Below are 24,243 nucleotides of genomic sequence, written 5' to 3' on the forward strand. Positions count from 1 at the left end.
GGCACTTTATTGAAAAGAAAGCTATAAAACATGATTACTACAGTAGAATAATCATGTGAACACATAAAAACAATAGGAGTAAATGTAGGGTTGTCTCCCAACAAGCGCTTTTCTTTAATGCCTTTTAGCTAGGCATGATGATTTCAATGATGCTCGCATAAAAGATAAAAATTGAAACATAATGGGAGCATCATGAAACACATGGCAAGCACATTTAAGCCTAACCCACTTCCTATTCATAGGGATTTTATGGGAAAACAATTTATGGGAACAAGAATCAACTAGCATAGGAAGGCAAAACAAGCATAACTTCCAAGACTTTCAACACATAGAGAGGAAACTTGATATTATTGAGATGTGTAGAAGCATAAGTTCCTCCCTCATAGTAATTTTCAGTAGCATCATGAATGAATTTAACAATATAACTATCACATAAAGCATTCTTTTCATGATCCACAAGCATAGAAATTTTATTACTCTCCACATAAACAAACTTCTTCTCATCAATAGTGGTGGGTGCAAACTCAACAAAATAACTATCATGAGATTGAAAATTAAAATCATGATGACAAGTTTAATGGTTATCATTATTCTTTGTAGCATACATGTCATCACCATAATCATCGTGGATAGGGACTTTGTTATCATAGTCAACTGAAGCCCCTCATCCAAAATGGTGGATTCATCACTAAAGAAAGTTAGGACCTCTCCAAATCCACATTCATCATTGTAATCATCATAAATAGGAGGCATGCTACCATTATAACAAATTTGCACACCAAAACTTGGGGAATAAAAAATCATCTTCATCAAACATAGCATCCCCAAGCTTATGGCTTTGCACATCGTTAGCATCATGGATATTCAAAGAATTCATACTAACAACATTGCAACCATGCTCATCATTTATACCAAACATTCTATTGAATTCTTCTTCTATCAATTGAGCAAAATTTTCTTTTCCATCATTTTCACAAAATACATTATAAAGATGAATAATATGATGCAACCTCAATTCCATTTTTTGTGGTTTTCTTTTATAAACCAAACTAGTGATAAACAAGAAACTAAAAGATTCGATTGCAAGATCTAAAGATATACCTTCAAGCACTCACCTCCCCGGCAACGGCGCCAGAAAAGAGCTTCGTTGACGGGATGTGAGTTCTGCTTACCTAGCCTCCCCGGCAACAGCGCCAGAAAAGAGCTTGATGTCTACTACGCAACTTTATTCTTATAGACTCGTGTTGGGCCTCCAAGCGCAGAGTTTTGTAGGACATTAGCAATTTTCCCTCAAGTGGATGACCTAAGATTTATCAATCCGTGGGAGGTGTAGGATGATGATGGTCTCTCTCAAACAACCCTGCAACCAAATACAAGAAATCTCTTGTGTCCCCAACACACCCGATACAATGGCTAATTGTATAGGTGCACTAGTTCGGCGAAGAGATGGTGATAAAAGTGTAATATTGATGGTAGAAATATATTTTTATAATATGAATAAATAAAAACAGCAAGGTAGCAATTGATAAAACAGAGCAAAAACGGAATTGCAATGCTTGAAAATGAGGCCTAGGGTCCGTACTTTCGCTAGTGCAATCTCTCAATAATGCTAATATAATTGGATCATATAACCATCCCTCAAAGTGCAATGAAGAATCACTCCAAAGTTCCTATCTAGCGGAGAACATAAGAAGAAATAGTTTATAGGGTATGAAACCACCTTGAAGCTATTCTTTCCGATCGATCTATCCAAGAGTTCGTACTAAAATAACACCAAATAATTTCAGATTCATAATACTCAATCCAATACAAAGAATCTCAAAGAGTGCCCCAAGATTTCTACTGGAGAAACAAAAGACGAGAACGTGCATCAACCCCTATGCATAGATTACCCCAATGTCACCGCGGGAATCCGCGAGTTGAGTGTCAAAACACATGTCAAGTGGATCAATATGATACCCCATTGTCACCATGAGTATTCATATGCAAGACATATATCAAGTGCTCTCAAATCCATAAAAGTATTCAATCCGATAACAACGAAATCTCAAAGGGAAAAACTCAATTCATCACAACAAGATAGAGAGCGGAAAACACCATATGATCCGACTATATTAACAAAGCTCCTGATACATCAAGATCGTGACATCTCAAGAACACGAGAGAGAGAGAGAGAGATTAAACACATAGCTACTGGTACAAACCCTCAGCCCCGAGGGTGGACTACTCCCTCCTCATCGTGGTGGCTGCCGGTATGATGAAGATGGCCACCGGTGATGATTTCCCCCTCTGGCGGAGTGCCAGAATGGGTCTAGATTGGTTATCATGGGTACAGAGCCATGCGGCGGTGAAACTTCTGATCTAGGTTTACCCCGAGGGTTTTTGGAATATTTGGGATTTTATAGGGCAAAGAGGGGGTATGGGAGGCCACCGAGGTGGGCACAACCCACCTGGATGTGCCCGGGGCCCCGGGCGCGCCCTGGTGGGTTGTGCCCCCCTCGGGGCACCCCCTAGGTGCTGCTCTGGACCATCCTGGGTGACCTGGTCCATAAAAATTCGCCAAAAAGTTTTGCGGTGTTTGGAATCTGTTTGATATTGATTTTCTGCGATGTAAGAAACAAGCAAAAAACAACAACTGACACTGGGCACTGGGTCAATAGGTTAGTCCCAAAAATGATATAAAGTTGCTATAAAATGATTGTAAAACATCCAAGAATGGTAATATATTAGCATGAATACTTCATAAATTATAAATACGTTGGAGACGTATCAGTAGCTGAAGCATCATTTACTCTAAGTCCTACCCCCTCCGATGTGCTATATAAGCCGAGGGGCCATGCTCATATATACATCTCAGAAATCTCTTGGTAGTTTACCTGTACTCTATGCACATGGTCGTGTACTGCATCGGGGTGGTTCACCCATGGGGAGCCCGGTAGCATGCATGCCCAAGGGCTCGGGAGGCCTACTGCATACCTAACAACAATAAGGAGCCTAGAAGAGCAGATAGGTGCCAAGGATCTACTTGGTGCCCAAGTATACGCTGGCGGTGACCTAGATCGCATCTCCCTCCTTGTAAAACCTTAGCCCCGCCATGTATATAAGGTGGGGACAGGAGGGCTCTCATTCCCATCTATTCCTATAGATCAGACTCTCGATAGCACTTCATACACACCATTGTAATCCCTCACATGAGGTATACCCACCATGAATAACAAGAGCAAGCAGGTGAAAGTGCAACTAATCCCCGGGTGGTTTTGGTAATTCATAACAACATATAACTCATTGAACTAATATCCATTTAAGTTAATTTTTTTAGAAAGTTCAATGATTGGCATGGCATGGACTAGAGATGTGGACCCCTCAAAATGCTAAGGACAAAGATTGGCAAAAGCTCAAGACTCTTCATTTCTATTTTAGTGGTCCAAGATCACATTGAGTCCATAGGAAAAGACAATACTATTAAAAGGGGATGAGGTGTTGCTTAATTGTCTACTTGCTCAAAATGCTTAGTGATATGCTCCAAAGCCCTCAACCATTTTCTCAAATCCAAATATGTCCTAAACCTAAAGTCAAACTCGGCCCCACCGATTTGATCTATCCGGCGCCACCGAGTTTCTTTGACATAGCCACAGCCAGAAACCCTAATCAGTTCGGTCTCACCAAGATGGGATTGCAAACTCTCTGTTTCCCTTCGTAACATTTCGGTCTCACCAAAATGAGCGATCGGTCCCACCGAGTTCACAATGCAAACTCTTTGTTTACCTTCTTAATATTTTGGTCTTACCGAAGCTGAAATCAGTCTCACCGAGTTCATGCAATCAGTCACACCGAGATGAGGTTTTGCCCTAACCCTAGCACATCGGTCCCACCGAGTTGATCATATCGGTCCCACTGAGATTCCTCACATTCACATTTTGAATTGAATCGGTCTCACCGAGTTCTTCTATTCGGTCTGACCGAGTTGGGTCAAATGTGTGTAACGGTTGGATTTTGTGTGGAGGCTATATATACCCCTCCACCCCCTCTCTATTCAAAAGAGAGCCATCAGAACGTGCCTACACTTCCACTACTCATTTTCTGAAAGAGAACCACCTACTCATGTGTTGAGACCAAGACATTCCAATCCAACCACAAGAATCTTGATTTCTAGCCTTCCCCAAGTTGCTTTCCACTCAAATCATCTTTCCACCATAGACAAATCTATGAGAGAGAGTTGAGTGTTGGGGAGACTATCATTTGAAGCACAAGAGCAAAGAGTTCATCATCATCAGACCATCTATTACCTTTTGGAGAGTGGTGTATCCTAGATTGTAGTGTCACTTGGGAGCCTCCGACAAAATTGTGGAGTCGAACCAAGGAGTTTGTAAGGGCAAGGAGATCGCCTACTTTGTGAAGATCTACCCAAGTGAGGCACGTCCTTCATGGGCGATGGCCATGGTGGGATAGACAAGGTTGCTTCTTTGTGGACCCTTCATGGGTGGAGCCCTCCGTGGACTCGCACAACTGTTACCCTTCATGGGTTGAGGTCTCCATCAACATAGACGTACGATATCACCACCTATCGGAACCACACCAATTATCTCTATGTCTACATTGCGTTTGCCTTCTCCAAACCCTTCGCTTTACCTTCATATGCAATGTTTTACTTTCCACTGCTACACTCTCAGAATTGCATGTGTAGGTTGATTGCTTGACTTGTGCTAAGTTGCTAAAATCTGCCAAGACTTAAAATTGGGAAAAGGCTAGGTTTTTATTTGATCAATAATACCAATCACCCCCCTCTAGACCTACTTTCGATCCTACAAATGGTATCAGAGCTTTGGTCTCCATTTGCCTTGATTTCCATAGTTTTGGCGATCATAGCCTTGGTTTCACAACCTAGGAGATTATGACGTCTTGATGATCCACAAGTATAGGGGATCAATTGTAGCTCTTTTTGATAAGTAAGAGTGTCGAACCCAACAAGGAGCAGAAGGAAATGACAAGTGGTTTCCAGCAAGGTATTGTCTGCAAGTGCTAAAATTATAAATAGTAGAGTAGTTTGATAGCAAGGTAATTTGTAGCGAGCAAGTAACGATAGTAGTAACAGAAGTGCAGCAAGGTATCCCAATCCTTTTGAGGCAAAGGACAGGCCAAAACGGTTTCTTATGATAAGCAAAGTGTTCTTGAGGGCACATGGGAATTTCATCTAGTCACTTTCATCATGTTGGCTTAATTCGTGTTCGGTACTTTGATAATTTGATATGTGGGTGGACCGGTGCTTAGGTGTTGTTCTTACTTGAACAAACCTCCTACTTATGATTAACCCTTCCACAAGCATCCGCAACTACGAGAAAAGTATTAAGAATAAATTCTAACCATAGCATTAAACTTTTGGATCCAATCGGTCACTTACGGAATAGCGCATAAACTAGGATTTAAGCTTCTGTCACTCTCGCAACCCATCATCTAATTGCTACTCCACAATGCATTCCCTTAGGGCCAAATATGGTGAAGTGTCATGCAGTCGATGTTCACATGACACCACTAAGGGAATCATAACATACATTTAAAGACATTATAATTGAGCACTATTGGAGCCCTCTCAGGCCATTATCGTTTTTGGCCGTCAGATGTCAAGTTGTGGGCGTTTTTGGCGGCTGGATTTCCCTCTAATCCCGTCCAGCCTTCCTCTGCTATGCAAATCAGGCTCCATGGGCTGGGTCGCTTCTCCCATAACAAAATCCACGATCTCCTGTTAACTGGGCCTTCGGTTTGTTGTAATCGCTTTCCCGTGTGTCACTACTTTGGAAGGGCGAAAAAAATCGTCGAGCGCACACGCTCTCTACTCCCTTGTGGCGTTATGTGGTGCGGCTCGTTTGGAGCAGGAGAGGAACTTGCTCTATCGAGAGGATTTGAGACAGTCGATCGCTTCTCTCGAGGAAAAAGAAGTGAGTCGCGCGGTCGCACGGTTACTGGTGAGAGGCGAGTGTTGGCGATGCAGTTCGCACAGTTACTGGTCGCGGACCGAGACCATGCGGCCGTGTTGGTTCGAGCCTCCCGACACGCACGCAGATGTAGGTAGAGGTGAAGCGTCGCTCAACTATTCGGTGAAGCGGAGGGGTGAAACTGACTCGCTATAGTTGAAGCATTGAAGGAGGCAATGAATTATCAGTTCCAGGGAGCATTCACTGCGAGCGATGTGCGCCACTCACGAGCGGCGACTAATGGAGGTGTGCGTTTTCCCCAACCTACAGACGCTTCAGCTCTTGCGCTCACATATAGCTTCATCTCCTGGTGCTCTCCCTCACCCTTCCTGCTCCAGCAAACGGATTGCCTATCACGGGAGTGAGAGTTGATTAGCCGATGGCCACACACTAGATCGTGAAGCTCTGACCAGGCTGTAGAAGCGGCGACGAAGAATCTACGAGAGCATCTTTGGTGATGACTCCAGTTCAAGTAGCTCCTCCTTCACATGACACCACTAAGGGAATCACAACATACATACTATCAAAATACCAAACACATATCAAGTTCACATGATTACTTGCAACATGATTTCTCTCGTGACCTCAAGAACAAAAGTAACTACTCACAAACGATAATCATGCTCAAGATCAGAGGGGTATTAAATAGCATGATGGATCTGAACATATAATCTCCCACCAAATAAACCATATAGTAATCAACTACAAAATGTAATCAACACTACTAGTCACCCACAAGCACCAATCTATAGTTCCGGTAATAAGATTGAACACAAGAGATAAAACTAGGGTTTGAGAGGAGATGGTGTTGCTGAAGATGTTGATGGAGATTGCCCTCCCCAAGATGGGAGAGTTGTTGGTGATGATGATGACGATGATTTGCCCCTTCGGGAGGGAAGTTCCCCCAGCGGAATCGCTCTGCCAGAGGGCAAAAGTGCTCCTGCCCAAGTTTTGCCTCGAGACGGCGGCACTCCGTCCCGAAAGTCCTCTCTTTATTTTTTTCTAGGTCAAAATGACTTATATACCAGAAGATGGGCACCGGAGGTGGGCCTGGGTGAGCATAACCCACCAGGGCGCGCATGGGCTCCCTAGTGCGCCTAGGTGGGTTGTACCCACCTAGTGGGCCCCTCTAGTAGTTATTTGCTCCAATATTCCTCAAATAATCCATAAAAAATCTCCGTGAAGTTCCAACTTGTTTGGAGTTGTGCAGAATAGGTGGCCTGATGTAGCTTTTCCAGGTCCAGATTTCCAGCTGCCGAAATTCTCCCTCTTTGTGTATACCTTGCATATTATGAGAGAAAAGACATTAGAATTACTCCAAAAAGCATTATTATGGATAAACACATTATAAATAACATTAAGAAAACATTATGCAAAATGGACGTATCACGTCTAGCGAGGGAAATTACCACCGTAGAGGTCCTTACTTTGATGGTACTAATTTTGCTAGTTGGAAGCATAAGATGAAAATGCATATTCTTGGACATAACCCTGCTGTTTGGGCTATTGTGTGTATTTGTTTGCAAGGTGAATTCTTCGTAGATGGAAGAGAACCAAATCATGAAGCAACCGCGGAAGAATTGAAGATGTTGTAATACAATGCTCAAGCTTGCGATATCCTCTTCAATGGATTGTGCCCCGAAGAATTCAAAAAAATCAGCCGCCTTGAGAATGCAAAGGAAATTTGGGATACTTTGGTTGGGACTGAGATCAGGTGACATGCCTACAGCATGTCACGCTGCAACATGCGGCCTCCCATCCACCCTCCAATCTCCATCCAACGTTCCACAGTGATCCAAGGCAAAAAAATCCCAGGCGATCAGACTTGGACCAAATCGTGGTGGTCTGCCTCTGCCTGCTCGGAACCAATTTATGGCGGGGAAAAGGGGAGATTGGCGCCGATTGCCGCCGCAGAGGACAGGCAGGGCCGCGCCACCGCCAAGGAGGACCCGCGGGGTCGTGCCGCCGCCGCCCCAGTGAACCGCTCCGCCTCGCCGCAGCGGTAATCAGCACCGCCGAGCCCCCATGGGAACCAGCTCCGCCGAGTCACCGGGGAACCAGAAGAGCGCCATCCTGTGCCGGGTAGCAGCGACTTGCCGCCGTGGTCCACGGAGGAGCGCCACCCTGACCACCACATCTAGTTTCCCAGGTCGCCTCTCCTCTTCCTTCACATCAGTTTGATGCCTGTGCAGTTTGGGTTCAGAGTTAGCACGGTTTGGGTTAGTTTCATTTCAAAATTAACTGATAATATGTGTAGTTCTATGACTTTGCATCAATATCACTGCTGCACCAAAACAAGTTAAATTATGTGTAGTTCTATGAGTTTGCAACAATGTCGAAGATTGCAGTCCACTAATTTATCATAGTATACTGCAGATTACTCCGTAGATTGGAAACACTACACCTTTTTGTGTCCTCTCCTAGACATAATTGACTGAAGCCTTGGTGTAGCGTCCACTGTAATTAAATCTATCCCTCGGTCTCTTTATTTGTCAAGGAAAAAAATGTGATATCTGTTTAGCAACGCCACAACAAAAGTTTAAGGATGGATAAACTCTGGATCCATCATTGCACCTATGTAAACTAGATGGCATACTGAATCATCATATTTAGTGTGAGTGTGATTAATTTATCTTTTATATATGAGTTGTTGTACCATCCTGACATGTATATACATATATGTCTTGACATGTTGTACCATCCTTTCTACCGGAACCAAGAAGATTGCAGTCCACTAATTTATATACTTTGTTTTCGTTTGGCAGAATTGAATGTTGTGCAATGGCAGAAATTGGAAAGAGGACACCCAAAGTTGGTATGAGGTTCAGAGATTTGGAAGAGGATTGGGAGTTTTGGGTAGATTATGGGGGCCACATCGGCTTTGATGTGAGGAAAAGATCCACAATCAAAAGCAGATGTGATGGTGTGATTACTTCACGCTGGTTTGTTTGTTCCAATGAAGGCAATCAAAGGAAAAACCAAACAGATCATGAGCCAAAGCGTATTAGAGCATAAACAAGAACCAATTGTAAGGCTCATGTGATTGTTACATATGATCGAGTTGCCAACAATTTTGAAGTCACCAAAGTTGATTTGGAGCACAATCACCGCCTTCAATTGCCACAAACCTGCCACTTGTTAGCATCACAAAGGAAGATTCCAGAAGTGCAAGCTTTCGAGATAGAAACAACCGATGATTTTGGAATTATGCCAAAAGCTTCACATGAGTATGCTTGTCGTCTAGTTGGTGGCCCTAAACAACCTTGGTTACACTTTCCATGACCGAAAGAACCATTTGCGAAGTAAGAAGCAGCGGGAGTTGGCTTCTGGACAGGCTGGAAGTATGTTGAATTATTTTTGTGACAAGCAGGCTGAGAATGCAGCATTCCAATACCATTTGCAATTGGATAGTGAGGAGCATATAGCTAACATATTCTGGGTTGATGCTAAAATGCTACTTGACTATGCACACTTTGGCGATGTTTTCACATTTGACACTACATTTGGCACAAACAAAGAGTATAGGCCATTTGGTATTTTTCTTGGGCTGAACCAGTTCAGAAAAACAACCATTTTGGTGTTACATTGATGTTCGATGAAACACGTGACTCCTTTATATGGCTCTTTGAGACTTTTCTAGCCGCACATAATGGAAGGCAAGCTAGAACTATCTATACAGATCAAGATGTTGCAATGGGAAAAGCCATAGAAAAGGTCTTCACATAATCATATCATGGATTGTGCACCTTTCATATAATGCAAAATGCTGTCAAACACTTAACTTCTGCGAAGGGCGAAGAAAAAGATGAATTGTAAGAGAGAGATGAAGTGGAGGATGAAGAAAAAGAGCCTCATATTCTCGCAGATTTTGGTACTTGTATGTATTGCTATGAAGACAAGGTAGCATTTGAAGAAGCGTTTTCCAATATGAGGCTCAAAGTGCATAAGCGAACTTGGTTAGATAGTATCTACAAGGTGAAAGAAAAATGGGTTGAATGTTATATGAGAGATGTCTTTAGCTTGGGAGTGAGAAGTACACAATTAAGTGAGAGCTTCAACAATGCATTGAAAAATCATTTGAAATCTGATTTTCATATTCTTCGATTCTTAATGCATTTTGAGAGGACAGTGGCAGTAAAAAGAAGAGCTGAATTAGAATCTGAATTCGATGCAATAAAGAATATATCAATAATTAAGATGAAGACTCCTATGTTGGTGGAAGCAAGCGAAGTATACACTCTGATTATTTTTTAGGCTTTCCAAGGTGAGTATGAAAGATCAATGGCTGCATGTTGTAGAGTATTGGATGGAAATAACAAATTTGTTGTTGCTATTGCGAGGTTGCATGGCAATTTACAGTTTGAGGAGGAGCGCATAGTCATAGGTGATCCTTTGACCAAAACGGTTTCATCTAGTTGTGAGATGTTTAATAGGACAGGAGTCTTGTGTGCACATGGTCTAAAAGTGCTTGATTTGATGAACATAAAGACACTGCCGGCACATTATGTCTTGAAGAGATGGACTAGAGAAGCTCGCAATGGAAGTATACAAGATAGACAAGGAAGGAATGTGGTAGAAAATCCAAAAATGGAAGCTGAACTTCGATACAAGGATTTGTCTCATAAATTTCACAAAATGGCACAAAAGGCAGCCAACTCTCCACAATGTTGTATTCTATTGGATAAAGCACTTGATTCCGTCGCTCCACATATACATGATTTACTCAATGCATCCACTAGTGCCATGAATGAACTATGTAACGACAAAGAGAATGTTGACCCAAATGTGCAGCAAGTAGATGAGTTGCTTAGATCTGCATGGCTGAAGAAAAAAGAGGTTCAGTCAAAGAACTTAAGGAGAAAGAAAAATTGGCTTGATAAGTTACTCAACGGGAAGCACAAAGTAACTAAAGGACCAACAAAACAGGGAGAAAAGGTAAGTTGCAATTGGTACATGATATGTTGTTATTGCTCATTTGTTAACTAATTACATTGATTTTTGTTCTCAGCCACAAAGGAAGAAGGATGGTGTGCAACAAAAGAAAAAAGATTGTGTGCAGCCTCAAGTAGAAGTGGAGAAGTATGACAACAACAAAGAAGTAAATTTGGTGCTTCAAGAGTGCAATAATATTATGTGTTTCACCCAGCTCTTGACGACTGACCATGATAATCTATTCTAGCATGGAAGCTCCTTAGATAATATTTTGTACATGGTGGTGATGATGATGATTATCTGTTCTAGCATGGAACTTGTTAGATAGTATTTTGGACATGGTTAACTATAGTACTTTTTACATGGTTGTATTGTTAAATTACTGTTGTTTTTGTTGGTATATGACTGCTGTTTGCATATAGCTTTTTGTTTTTTTTTGTATAGCTAAGTTTGAAATTTAATTTATGCAAATTCGGTAAAAAAAGCTGCTGTTTTGTACTGTATAATGACTGAAAAGTTGGTGATTCTATTGAACAAACTATGAAAACAGTAGTTTGATGCATTTCTCCTGTGTAGTCTGATCGCCTGGGGATTTTTTTGCCTTGGATCGCTGTGGAACATTGGATGGAGATTGGAGGGCGGATGGGAGGCTGCATGTTGCAGCGTGACATGTTGTAAGCATGTCACCTGATCCCAGTCCCTTTGGTTGATATGCATGAAGGTACCGAGTCCGTCAAGGAATCCAAATTAGATGTGCTTGAAAGTCAACTTGAAAAGTTCAAAATGAAGGATGGTGAAGGGGTCGCTGAAATGTATTTTAGGCTTGCTCTCATCACAAATGAGATTGCCGGCTTAGGAAGTGAAGAGATGACCAACATATTCATCATCAAGAAGATCCTAAGAGCCTTGGATGGAAAATATGATACCATGTGCACCTTGATCCAAATGATGCCCAAGTACCAAGATCTCAAGCCAACAGAGGTCATTGGTAGAATTGTTGCTCATGAGATGTCACTCAAGGATAAGGAAGAGCTCCACAACAAGTCTAGTGGTGCTTACAAAGCCTCATGTGATGCTCCTACAACATCAAGTGAGAAACAAGCCTTCAACGAAGAATTGAGCCTAATTGTGAAGAACTTCAACAAGTTCTACAAGAGTAGAAGCAAAGAGAGAAGTTCCAAGTCAAGGTCCTACAATGATAAAAGATCTTCTAGTCATGATCACAATTGCTACAATTGTGGAAGATCCAGACACTACTCTACTGAGTGTACAACTCCCTACAAAAGAAGAGAAGACTCGCCTAAAAGGAGAAGTAAAAGAGAGGAATCACCACCAAGAGAGAGAAGGAGTAGATATGATCGTTATGAACGAAGACCCTCTCGCAGAAGCAAGGATTCGGAAAGGAAGGACAAGTCATCAAAGAGCTACACAAGACGAAGACATCAAGCTCATGTTGGTGAATGGGTATCCGGTTCCGACTCCGACAACTACTCCGAGAGAAGTTATCACTCCAACTCAGAATATACTCAAGATGAAGGTGTTGCCGGTATTGCACTTGTGTCATCCAACTCCTACGACATATTCGACTCACCAAATGAAGGGATTGGAAGATTCTTCATGGCTAAAGGCCCCAAGGTATCACACCTCGAGTATGTTGATTTCAATAGTTAGGAAGATGATTTGCTAGGTGATGATGATTTACTTGTTGACAAATCTAGTGATGAAATCTATGATGAAATTGCTATTAATCATGCTAATCAAGATGAAACCAATGACAATGATAAGAAGGAGATTGAGCGTCTAACTAAAGAACTAAACACTCTTAAGTTAGCTCATGAAACTACCTTAGAGGATCATCGAGAGCTTTTAAAGACTCATGAGAAGCTACGCTTTGGAAAGCTCAATCTAGAGCAAGAGCATGGGTTCTTAAAAGCAATTAATGATGATCATCATAAGAAAAGTTCTTCTTACATTGCCAAGCGTTTACTCCTGTCTACTTACATGCCACAAGTAAAATCTAGCAACAAGAACAAGAAAGATTCTTCTTCTAGTAGTAACAATAATCATGTTAAATCCAATATTGTTGCTTCTAGTAGTTCTCTTGATTCCACTAATGATTCTCTTAGCCAAGTTACACTTGAGCAAGAAAATAGCTTATTGAAGGGAATTATAGAGAAAGGTGTTTACAAGAGCCTTGTCGGAAGTAAGAAATTTGAGGAAATTGTATGCAGGCAAGGAAGGCACCGAAAGAATCAAGGTGTTGATTTTGAAAGCAAGATGAATGCCAATGGTGTTGAGTGGGAAGAAGATCAATACCCCAAGACGAAGTTTGTTCCTCAACAAGAGAAGTATGATCCCACTTTTTCAAGGGAACACAAGCTCAAGATGATCTTCCACCACAAGACCACAAGCTAAAAGGCAAGGACAAGCTTCAAGAAGAGATTGATTCATTTGAGGAAGCTCCAAAGGCCTTGGTCAAGTGGGTTCCCAAGACTACATCAAGTTCTACTTCATCAAGTATGACTATAACTCCAAGGATTCCCATCAAGATGATGTGGATCACAAAGAAGAAGAACTAGAGAGTTCTTGAGGGTGACTCCACCAACATACTTCACTCATATTCATTTTGGCAAGGACAAGTACAATCAACCTTCACATCTGGCACTAGTTCAAGGAGTCACAAACCCTCTTGTTGGTAAGACAAGGGACAAGGTAACTTAATGCTTTCATGGACAACATCGTATGTGTATTTCACTCTATGTCTATGGATATCCTTGTATATTCCTTGTGGGACTAACCCAAGTAGGTATTGAAAGAGCAACTTGAACGAAATATGTCCTAGAGGCAATAATAAAGTTGTTATTTTATATTTCCTTATATCATGATAAATGTTTATTATTCATGCTATAATTGTATTAGCCGGAAACTTGATATATGTGTGGATACATAGACAAAACACCGTGTCCCTAGTAAGCCTCTACTAGACTAGCTCATTAATCAAAGATGGTTAAGTTTCCTAACCATAGACACGTGTTGTCATTTGATAAATAGGATCACATCATTAGGAGAATTATGTGATGGAAAAGACCCATCCGTTAGCTTAGCATTATGATCGTTCAGTTTTATTGCTATTGCTTTCATCATGACTTATACATATTCCTTTGACTATGAGATTATGCAACTCCCGGATACCGGAGGAATACCTTGTGTGCTACCAAACGTCACAACGTAACTGGGTGATTATAAAGATGCTCTACAGGTATCTCCGAAGGTATTTGTTGGGTTGGCATAGATCGAGATTAGTATTTGTCACTCAGAGTATCGGAGAGGTATCTCTGGGCCCTCTCGGTAATGCAAATCATAATAAACCTTGCAAGCAATGTGACTAATGAGTTAGTTGCGGGATGATGCATTACGGAACGAGTAAAGAGACTTGCCGGTAACGAGATTGAACTTGGTATGAAGATACTGATGATCGAATCTCGGGCAAGTAACATACCGATGACAAAGGGAATAATGTATGGTGTCATTACGGTTTGACCGATAAAGATCTTCGTAGAATATGTTGGAACCAATATAAGCATCCAGGTTCCGCTGTTGGTTATTGACCGGAGAGGTGTCTCAGTCATGTCTACATAGTTCTCGAACCCGTAGGGTCCGCACGCTTAACGTTCAATGACGATTTTGTATTATATGAGTTATGTGATTTGGTGACTCAATGTTGTTCGGAGTCCCGGATGAGATCACGAACATGACAAGGTGTCCCGAAATGGTTGAGAGGTAAAGATTCATATATAGGATGATAGTATTCGGACACCAAAAGTGTTCTTGGGGTACTGAGTACGTATCGGGACACCGGAAGGGGTTTCGGGCAACCCCTAATACGTCCATTTCGCATCATGTTTTCTTACTGTTATTTATGATGTTTTTATCCATAATAATGCTTTTTGGAGTAATTCTAATGCCTTTCTCCTAATAATTTGCGAGGTACACACCAAGAGGGAGAATTCCGGCAGCTGGAAATCTGGACCTGGAAAAGCTACGTCAGGCTACCTATTCTGCACAACTCCAAACAAGTTGAAACTTAACGGAGATTTTTTATGGAATATTTAAGAAGTATTGGAGCAAATAACTACTATAGGGGGCCCACCGGGTGGGCACAACCCACCTGGGCGCACCAGGGAGCCTAGGCGCGCCCTGGTGGGTTGTGCTCACCCAGGCCCACCTCCGGTGCCCATCTTTCCGTATATAAGTCATTTTGACCTAGAAAAAAATGAGGAGAGGAATTTCGGGATGAAGCGCCGCCGCTCGAAGCGGAACTTGGGTAGGAGCACTTTTGCCCTCCGGCAGAGCGATTCCGCCGGGGGAACTTCCCTCCCGGAGTGGGAAATCATCGTCATCATCATCACCAACAACTCTCCCATCTTGGGGAGGGTAATCTCCATCAACATCTTCAACAGCACCATCTCATCTCAAACCCTAGTTCATCTCTTGTGTTCAATCTTGTTACTGGAACTATAGATTGGTACTTGTGGGTGACTAGTAGTGTTCATTACATCTTGTAGTTGATTACTATATGGTTTATTTGGTGGAAGATTATATGTTCAGATCCAATATGCTATTTAATACCCATCTGATCTTGAGCATGATTATCATTTGTGAGTAGTTACTTTTGTTCTTGAGGTCACAGGAGAAATCATGTTGCGAGTAATCATGTGAACTCGATATGTATTTGACTGAAGCCTTGGTGTAGCATCCACTGTAATTAAATCTATCCCTCGGTCTCTTTATTTGTTAAGGAGAAAAATGTGATATCTGTTTAGCAACGCCGCAAAAAAAGTTTAAGGATGGATAAACTCTGGATCCATCATTGCACCTATGTAAACTAGATGGCATACTGAATCATCATATTCAGTGTGAGTGTGATTAATTTATCTTTTATATATGAGTTGTTGTACCGTCCTGACATGTATATACATATATGTCTTGACATGTTGTACCATCCTTGCTACCGGAACCAAGAAGATTGCAGTCCACTAATTTATATACTTTGTTTTTGTTTGGCAGAATTGAATGTTGTGCAAAGGCAGAAATTGGAAAGAGGACACCCAAAGTTGGTATGAGGTTCAGAGATTCAGAAGAGGATTGGAAGTTTTGGGTAGATTATGGGGGCCACATCGGCTTTGATGTGATGAAAAGATCCACAATCAAAAGCAGATGTGATGGTATGATTACTTCACGCTAGTTTGTTTGTTCCAATGAAGGCCATCAAAGGAAAAACCAAACAAATCATGAGCCAAAGCGTATTAGAGCATAAACAAGAACCAATTGTAAGGCTCATGTGATTGTTACATATGATCGAGTTGCCAACAATTTTGAAGTCACCAAAGTTGATTTGGAGCATAATCACCGCCTTCAATTGCCACAAACCTGCCACTTGTTAGCATCACAAAGGAAGATTCCAGAAGTGCAAGCTTTCGAGATAGAAACAGCCAATGATTTTGGAACTATGCCAAAAGCTTCACATGAGTATGCTTGTCATCTAGTTGGTGGCCCTAAACAACCTTGGTTACACTTTCCATGACCGAAAGAACCATTTGCGAAGTAAGCAGCAGTGGGAGTTGGCTTCTGGACAGGCTGGAAGTATGTTGAATTATTTTTGTGACAAGCAGGCTGAGAATGCAGCATTCCAATACCATTTGCAGTTGGATAGTGAGGAGCATATAGCCAACATATTTTGGGTTGATGCTAAAATGCTACTTGACTATGCACACTTTGGCGATGTTTTCACATTTGACACTACATTTGGCACAAACAAAGAGTATAGGCCATTCGGTATTTTTCTTGGGCTGAACCAGTTCAGAAAAACAACCATTTTTGGTGTTGCATTGATGTTCGATGAAACACGTGACTCCTTTATATGGCTCTTTGAGACTTTTCTAGCCGCACATAATGGAAGGCAACCTAGAACTATCTATACAGATCAAGATGTTGCAATGGGAAAAGCCATAGAAAAGGTCTTACATAATCATATCATGGATTGTGCACCTTTCATATAATGCAAAATGCTGTCAAACACTTAACTTCTGCGAAGGGCGAAGAAAAAGATGAAGTGTAAGAGAGAGATGAGGATGAAGAAAAAGAGCCTCATATTCTCACAGATTTTGGTACTTGTATATATGGCTATGAAGACAAGGTAGCATTTGAAGAAGCGTTTTCCAATATGAGGCTCAAAGTGCATAAGCGAACTTGGTTAGATAGTATCTACAAGGTGAAAGAAAAATGGGTTTAATGTTATATGAGAGATGTCTTTAGCTTGGGAGTGAGAAGTACACAATTAAGTGAGAGCTTCAACAATGCATTGAAAAATCATTTCAAATCAGATTTTCATATTCTTCGATTCTTAATGCATTTTGAGAGGACAGTGGCAGTAAAAAGAAGAGCTGAATTAGAATCTGAATTCGATGCAATAAAGAATATATCAATAATTAAGATGAAGACTCCTATGTTGGTGGAAGCAAGCGAAGTATACCTTTTAGGCTTTCCAAGGTGAGTATGAAAGATCAATGGCTGCATGTTGTAGAGTATTGGATGGAAATAACAAATTTGTTGTTGCTATTGCGAGGTTGCATGGCAATTTACAGTTTGAGGAGGAGCGCATAGTGATAGGTGATCCTTTGACCAAAACGGTTTCATGTAGTTGTGAGATGTTTAATAGGACAGGAGTCTTGTGTGCACATGGTCTAAAAGTGCTTGATTTGATGAACATAAAGACATTGCCAGCACATTATGTCTTGAAGAGGTGGACTAGAGAAGCTCGCAATGGAAGTATACAAGATAGACAAGGAAGGAATGTGGTAGAAAATCCAAAAATGGAAGCTGAACTTCGATACAAGGATTTGTCTCATAAATTTCACAAAATGGCACAAGAAGCAGCCAACTCTCCACAATGTTGTATTCTATTGGATAAAGCACTTGATTCCGTCGCTCCGCATATACATGATTTACTCAATGCATCCACTAGTGCCATGAATGAACTATGTAAAGATAAAGAGAATGTTGACCCAAATGTGCAGCAAGTAGATGAGTTGCTTAGATCTGCATGGCTGAAGAAAAAAGAGGTTCAGTCAAAGAACTTAAGGAGAAAGAAAAATTGGCTTGATAAGTTACTCAAGGGGAAGCACAGAGTAACTAAAGGACCAACAAAACAGGGAGAAAAGGTAAGTTGCAATTGGTACATGATATGTTGTTATTGCTCATTTGTTAACTAATTACATTGATTTTTGTTCTCGGCCACAAAGGAAGAAGGATGGTGTGCAACAAAAGAAAAAAGATTGTGTGCAGCCTCAAGTAGAAGTGGAGAAGTATGACAACAACAAAGAAGTTAATTTGGTGCTTCAAGAGTGCAATAATATTATGAGTTTCACCCAGCTCTTGACGACTGACCATGATAATCTGTTCTAGCATGGAAGCTCCTTAGATAATATTTTGTACATGGTGGGGATGATGATGATTATCTGTTCTAGCATGGAACTTGTTAGATAGTATTTTGGACATGGTTAACTATAGTACTTTTTACATGGTTGTATTGTTAAATTACTGCTGTTTTTGTTGGTATATGACTGCTGTTTGCATACAGCTTTTTGTTTTTTTGTATAGCTAAGTTTGAAATTTAATTTATGCAAATTCGATAAAAAAAATAGTTGCTGTTTTGTACTGTATAATGACTGAAAAGTTGGTGATTCTATTGAACAAACTATGAAAACAGTAGTTTGATGCATTTCGCCTGTGTAGTCTGATCGCCTGGGGATTTTTTTGCCTTGGATCACTGTGGAACATTGGATGGAGATTGGAGGGCGGATGGGAGGCTGCATGTTGCAGCGTGACATGTTGTAGGCATGTCACCTGATCCCAGTCCCTTTGGTTGATATGCACGAAGGTACCGAGTCCGTCAAGGAATCCAAATTAGATGTGCTTCAAAGTCAACTTGACAAGTTCAAAATGAAGGATGGTGAAGGGGTCGCTGAAATGTATTTTAGGCTTGCTCTCATCACAAATGAGATTGCCGGCTTAGGAAGTGAAGAGATGACCGACATATTCATCATCAACAAGATCCTAAGAGCTTGGATGGAAAATATGATACCATGTGCACCTTGATCCAAATGATGCCAAAGTACCAAGATATCAAGACAATAGAGGTCATTGGTAGAATTGTTGCTCATGAGATGTCACTCAAGGATAAGGATGAGCTCCACAACAAGTCTAGTGGTGCTTACAAAGCCTCATGTGATGCTCCTACAACATCAAGTGAGAAACAAGCCTTCAATGAAGAATTGAGCCTAATGGTGAAGAACTTCAACAAGTTCTACAAGAGTAGAAGCAAAGAGAGAAGTTCCAAGTCAAGGTCCTACAATGATAAAAGATCTTCTAGTCATGATCGCAATTGCTACAACTTTGGAAGATCCGGACACTACTCTACTGAGTGTATGACTCCCTACAAAAGAAGAGAAGACTCGCCTAAAAGGAGAAGTAAAAGAGAGGAATCACCACCAAGAGAGAGAAGGAGTAGATATGATCATTATGAATGAAGACCCTCTGCAGAAGCAAGGATTCAGAAAGGAAGGACAAGTCATCAAAGAGCTACACAAGACGAAGACATCAAGCTCATGTTGGTGAATGGGTATCCGGTTCCGACTCCGACAACTACTCTGAGAGAAGTTATCACTCCAACTCCGAATATACTCAAGATGAAGGTGTTGCTGGTATTGCACTTGTGTCATCCAACTCCTACGACATATTCGACTCACCAAATGAAGGGATTGGAAGATGCTTCATGGCTAAAGGCCCCAAGGTATCACACCTCGAGTATGTTGATTTCAATAGTCAGGAAGATGATTTGCTAGGTGATGATGATTTACTTGTTGACAACTCTAGTGATGAAATCTATGATGAAATTGCTATTAATCATGCTAATCAAGATGAAACCAATGACAATGATAAGAAGGAGATTGAGCGTCTAACTAAAGAACTAAACACTCTTAAGTTAGCTCATGAAACTACCTTAGAGGATCACCGAGAGCTTTTAAAGACTCATGAGAAGCTACGCTTTGGAAAGCTCAATCAAGAGCAAGAGCATGGGTTCTTAAAAGCAATCAATGATGATCATCATAAGAAAAGTTCTTCTTACATTGCCAAGCGTTTACTCCTGTCTACTTACATGCCACAAGTAAAATCTAGCAACAAGAACAAGAAAGATTCTTCTTCTAGTAGTAACAATAATCATGTTAAATCCAATATTGTTGCTTCTAGTAGTTCTCTTGATTCCACTAATGATTCTCTTAGCCAAGTTACACTTGAGCAAGAAAATAGCTTATTGAAGGGAATTATAGAGAAAGGTGTTTTACAAGAGCCTTGCCGGAAGTAAGAAATTTGAGGAAATTGTACGCAAGCAAGGAAGGCACCGGAAGAATCAAGGTGTTGGTTTTGAATGCAAAGTTCAATGCCAATGGAGTTGAGTGGGAAGAAGATCAATACCCCAAGACGAAGTTTGTTCCTCAACAAGAGAAGTATGATCCTACTTTCAAGGAACACAAGCTCAAGATGATCTTCCACCACAAGACCACAAGCTAAAAGGCAAGGACAAGCTTCAAGAGGAGATTGATGCATTTGAAGAAGCTCCAAAGGCCTTGGTCAAGTGGGTTCCCAAGACTACATCAAGTTCTACTTCATCAAGTACGACTAACTCCAAGGATTCCCATCAATGATGTGGATCCCAAAGAAGAAGAACTAGAGAGTTCTTGAGGGTGACTCCGCCAATATATCTTCACTCATATTCATTTTGGCAAGGACAAGTACAATCAACTTACATCTTGCACTAGTTCAAGGAGTCACAAACCCTCTTGTTGGTAAGACAAGGGACAAGGTAACTAATGCATTTCATGGACAATCATCTATGTGTATTTCACTCTATGTCTATGGATATCTTGTATATTCCTTGTGGGATAACCAAGTAGGCATTGGAAGAGAGGAACTTGAAGAAATATGCCCTAGAGGCAATAATAAAGTTGTTATTTTATATTTCCTTATATCATGATAAATGTTTATTATTCATGCTAGAATTGTATTAACCGGAAACTTGATACATGTGGATACATAGACAAAACACCGTGTCCCTAGTAAGCCTCTACTAGACTAGCTCTTAATCAAAGATGGTTAAGTTTCCTAACCATAGACATGTGTTGTCATTTGATGAAACGGGATCACATCATTAGAGAATGATGTGATGGAACCCATCCGTTAGCTTAGCATATGATCGTTTAGTTTTATTGCTATTGCTTCTTCAGACTTATACATATTCCTATGACTATGAGATTATGCAACTCCCGATACCGGAGGAATACCTTGTGTGCTATCAAACGTCACAACGTAACTGGGTGTATATAAAGATGCTCTACAGGTATCTCCGAAGGTGTTTGTTGGGTTGGCATAGATCGAGATTAGGATTTGTCACTCCGAGTATCGGAGAGGTATCTCTGGGCCCTCTCGGTAATGCACATCATAATAAGCCTTGCAAGCAATGTGACTAATGAGTTAGTTGCGGGATGATGCATTACGGAACGAGTAAAGAGACTTGCCGGTAACGAGATTGAACTAGGTATGAAGATACTGATGATCGAATCTCGGGCAAGTAACATACCGATGACAAAGGGAATAACGTATGTTGTTCATTACGGTGACCGATAAAGATCTTCGTAGAATATGTGGAACCAATATGAGCATCCAGGTTCCGCTATTGGTTATTGACGGAGAGGTGTCTCGGTCATGTCTACATAGTTCTCGAACCCGTAGGGTCCGCACGCTTAACGTTCAATGACGATTTTGTATTATATGAGTTATGTGATTTGGTGACCGAATGTTGTTCGGAGTCCCGGATGAGATCACGGACATGACGAGGAGTCTCGAAATGGTCGAGAGGTAAAGATTCATATATAGGACGATAGTATTTGGACACCGAAGTGTTCCGGGGGTACCGGGTACGTATCGGGTCACCGAAGGGTTCGGCAACCCTATATCATTTTGCATCATGTTTTCTACTGTTATTTATGATGTTTTTATCCATAATAATGCTTTTTGGAGTAATTCTAATGCCTTTTCTCTCATAATATGCAAGGTATACACAAAGAGGGAGAATTCGGCAGCTGGAAATCTGGACCTGGAAAAGCTACGTCAGGCTACCTATTCTGCACAACTCCAAACAAGCTGAAACTTCACGGAGATTTTTATGGAATATTTGAAGAATATTGGAGCAAATAACTACCAGAGGGGGCCCACCAGGTGGGCACAACCCACCTGGGCTGCCAGGGAGCCCAGGCGCGCCCTGGTGGGTTGTGCTCACCCAGGCCCACCTCCGGTGCCCATCTTCTGGTATATAAGTCATTTTGACCTAGAAAAAAAATAGGAGAGGACTTTCGGGATGGAACGCCGCTCTCGAGGCGGAACTTGGGCAGGAGCACTTTTGCCCTCGGCAGAGCGATTCCGCCAGGGGAACTTCCCTCCCGGAGTGGGAAATCATCGTCATCATCATCACCAACAACTCTCCCATCTTGGGGAGGGTAATCTCCATCAACATCTTCAACAGCACCATCTCATCTCAAACCCTAGTTCATCTCTTGTGTTCAATCTTGTTACTGGAACTATAGATTGGTACTTGTGGGTGACTAGTAGTGTTCATTACATCTTGTAGTTGATTACTATATGGTTTATTTGGTGGAAGATTATATGTTCAGATCCAATATGCTATTTAATACCCATCTGATCTTGAGCATGATTATCATTTGTGAGTAGTTACTTTTGTTCTTGAGGTCACAGGAGAAATCATGTTGCAAGTAATCATGTGAACTCGATATGTATTTGATATTTTGATAGTATGCATGTTGTGATTCCCTTAGTGGTGTCATGTGAACGTCGACTACATGACACTTCACCATATTTGGCCCTAAGGGAATGCATTGTGGATTAGCAATTAGATGATGGGTTGCGAGAGTGACAGAAGCTTAAACCCCGGTTTATGCGCTATTCCGTAAGGGACCGATTGCATCCAAAAGTTTAATGTTGTGGTTAGAATTTATTCTTAATACTTTTCTCGTAGTTGCGGATGCTTGAGGGAGGGTTAATCATAAGTAGGAGGTTTGTTCAAGTAAGAACAACACCTAAGCACTGGTCCACCCACATATGAAATTATCAAAGTAGCGAACACAAATCGAACCAACATGATGAAAGTGACTAGATGAAATTCCCGTGTACCCTCAAGAATGCTTTGCTTATCATAAGAGACCGTTTTGGCCTATCTGTTGCCTCAAAAGGATTGGGCTACCTTGCTGAACTTTTTCTACTACTCTCATTACTTTCTCATTATAAATTATCTTGCTATCAAACTACTCTGCTACTTACAATTTCAGCACTTGCAGACATTACCTTACTGAAAACCACTTGTCATTTCCTTCTGCTCCTCGTTGGGTTCGACACTCTTACCTGTCGAAAAGAGCTAAAATTAATCCCCTATACTTTTGGGTCATCAAGGCTATTTTCTGGCACCGTTGCCGGGGAGTGAAGCGCCTTTGGTAAGTGGAAATTGGTAAGGAAACATTTATATAGTGTGTTGAAATTTATTGTCACTTGTTACTATGGAAAAAAATCCTTTAAGGGGTTTGTTCGGGGTATCTTCACCTCTTCCGGAACCACAATTAATTACCCCTCAACCTACTGCACCTACTGAAAATATTGAATATGAAATTCCTTTGGGTATGATAGAACAACTGCTAGCTAATCCTTATGTAGGAGATGGAACCGAACATCCTGATATGCACTTGATATATGTAGAACAAATATGTGGATTGTTTAAGCTTGCACGTCTACCCGGGGATGAAGTTATGAAGAAGGTTTTCCCTTTATCTTTGAAGGGAAAAGCATTGGCATGGTATAGGCTATGCTATGATATTGGATCTTGGAATTGGAACCGTTTGAAATTGGAGTTCCACTAAAAAATATCCTATGCATCTAGTTCATCGTGATCGGAATTATATATATAATTTTTGGCCTCGTGAAGGAGAAAGTATCGCTCTAACTTGGGGGTGGCTTAAGTCAATGTTATATTCATGCCCCAATCATGAGCTCTCAAGAGAAATTATTATGCAGAATTTTTATGGCCGGCTTTCTCGTAATGATCAAACCATGCTTGATACTTCTCGTGCTGGTTCTTTTATGAAGAAGACTATTGAATTCCGGTGGGATCTTTTGGAAAGAATTTAACGCAACTCTGAAGATTGGGAACTAGAAGAAGGTA

At 41.2% G+C, this 24,243-nt stretch overlaps 2 protein-coding genes and 1 long non-coding RNA gene across 3 annotated transcripts; all 3 read left to right on the top strand.

The window, feature by feature from the left end:
* Nucleotides 1–8,024: 8,024 nt before the first annotated feature.
* Nucleotides 8,025–15,988, top strand: LOC125533799. The gene is made up of 3 exons (XR_007294360.1): nt 8,025–8,303; nt 10,094–10,097; nt 15,924–15,988. It is a non-coding gene; the product is annotated as an uncharacterized LOC125533799 (long non-coding RNA).
* Nucleotides 10,430–11,231, top strand: LOC125533798. Its single transcript, XM_048697148.1, has 2 exons — nt 10,430–10,904; nt 10,978–11,231. The coding sequence occupies exons 1-2, from the start codon at nt 10,446–10,448 to the stop codon at nt 11,146–11,148; spliced, it is 630 nt and encodes a 209-aa protein (XP_048553105.1). The 5' UTR covers nt 10,430–10,445; the 3' UTR covers nt 11,149–11,231.
* Nucleotides 15,989–17,471: 1,483 nt separating the features above from the next.
* Nucleotides 17,472–18,452, top strand: LOC125533800 (protein FAR1-RELATED SEQUENCE 2-like). Its single transcript, XM_048697149.1, has 2 exons — nt 17,472–18,121; nt 18,195–18,452. The coding sequence occupies exons 1-2, from the start codon at nt 17,609–17,611 to the stop codon at nt 18,363–18,365; spliced, it is 684 nt and encodes a 227-aa protein (XP_048553106.1). The 5' UTR covers nt 17,472–17,608; the 3' UTR covers nt 18,366–18,452.
* Nucleotides 18,453–24,243: the final 5,791 nt, after the last annotated feature.

Source organism: Triticum urartu, chromosome 2, assembly GCF_003073215.2.
Source record: "Triticum urartu cultivar G1812 chromosome 2, Tu2.1, whole genome shotgun sequence".
Lineage (NCBI taxonomy): Eukaryota > Viridiplantae > Streptophyta > Magnoliopsida > Poales > Poaceae > Triticum > Triticum urartu.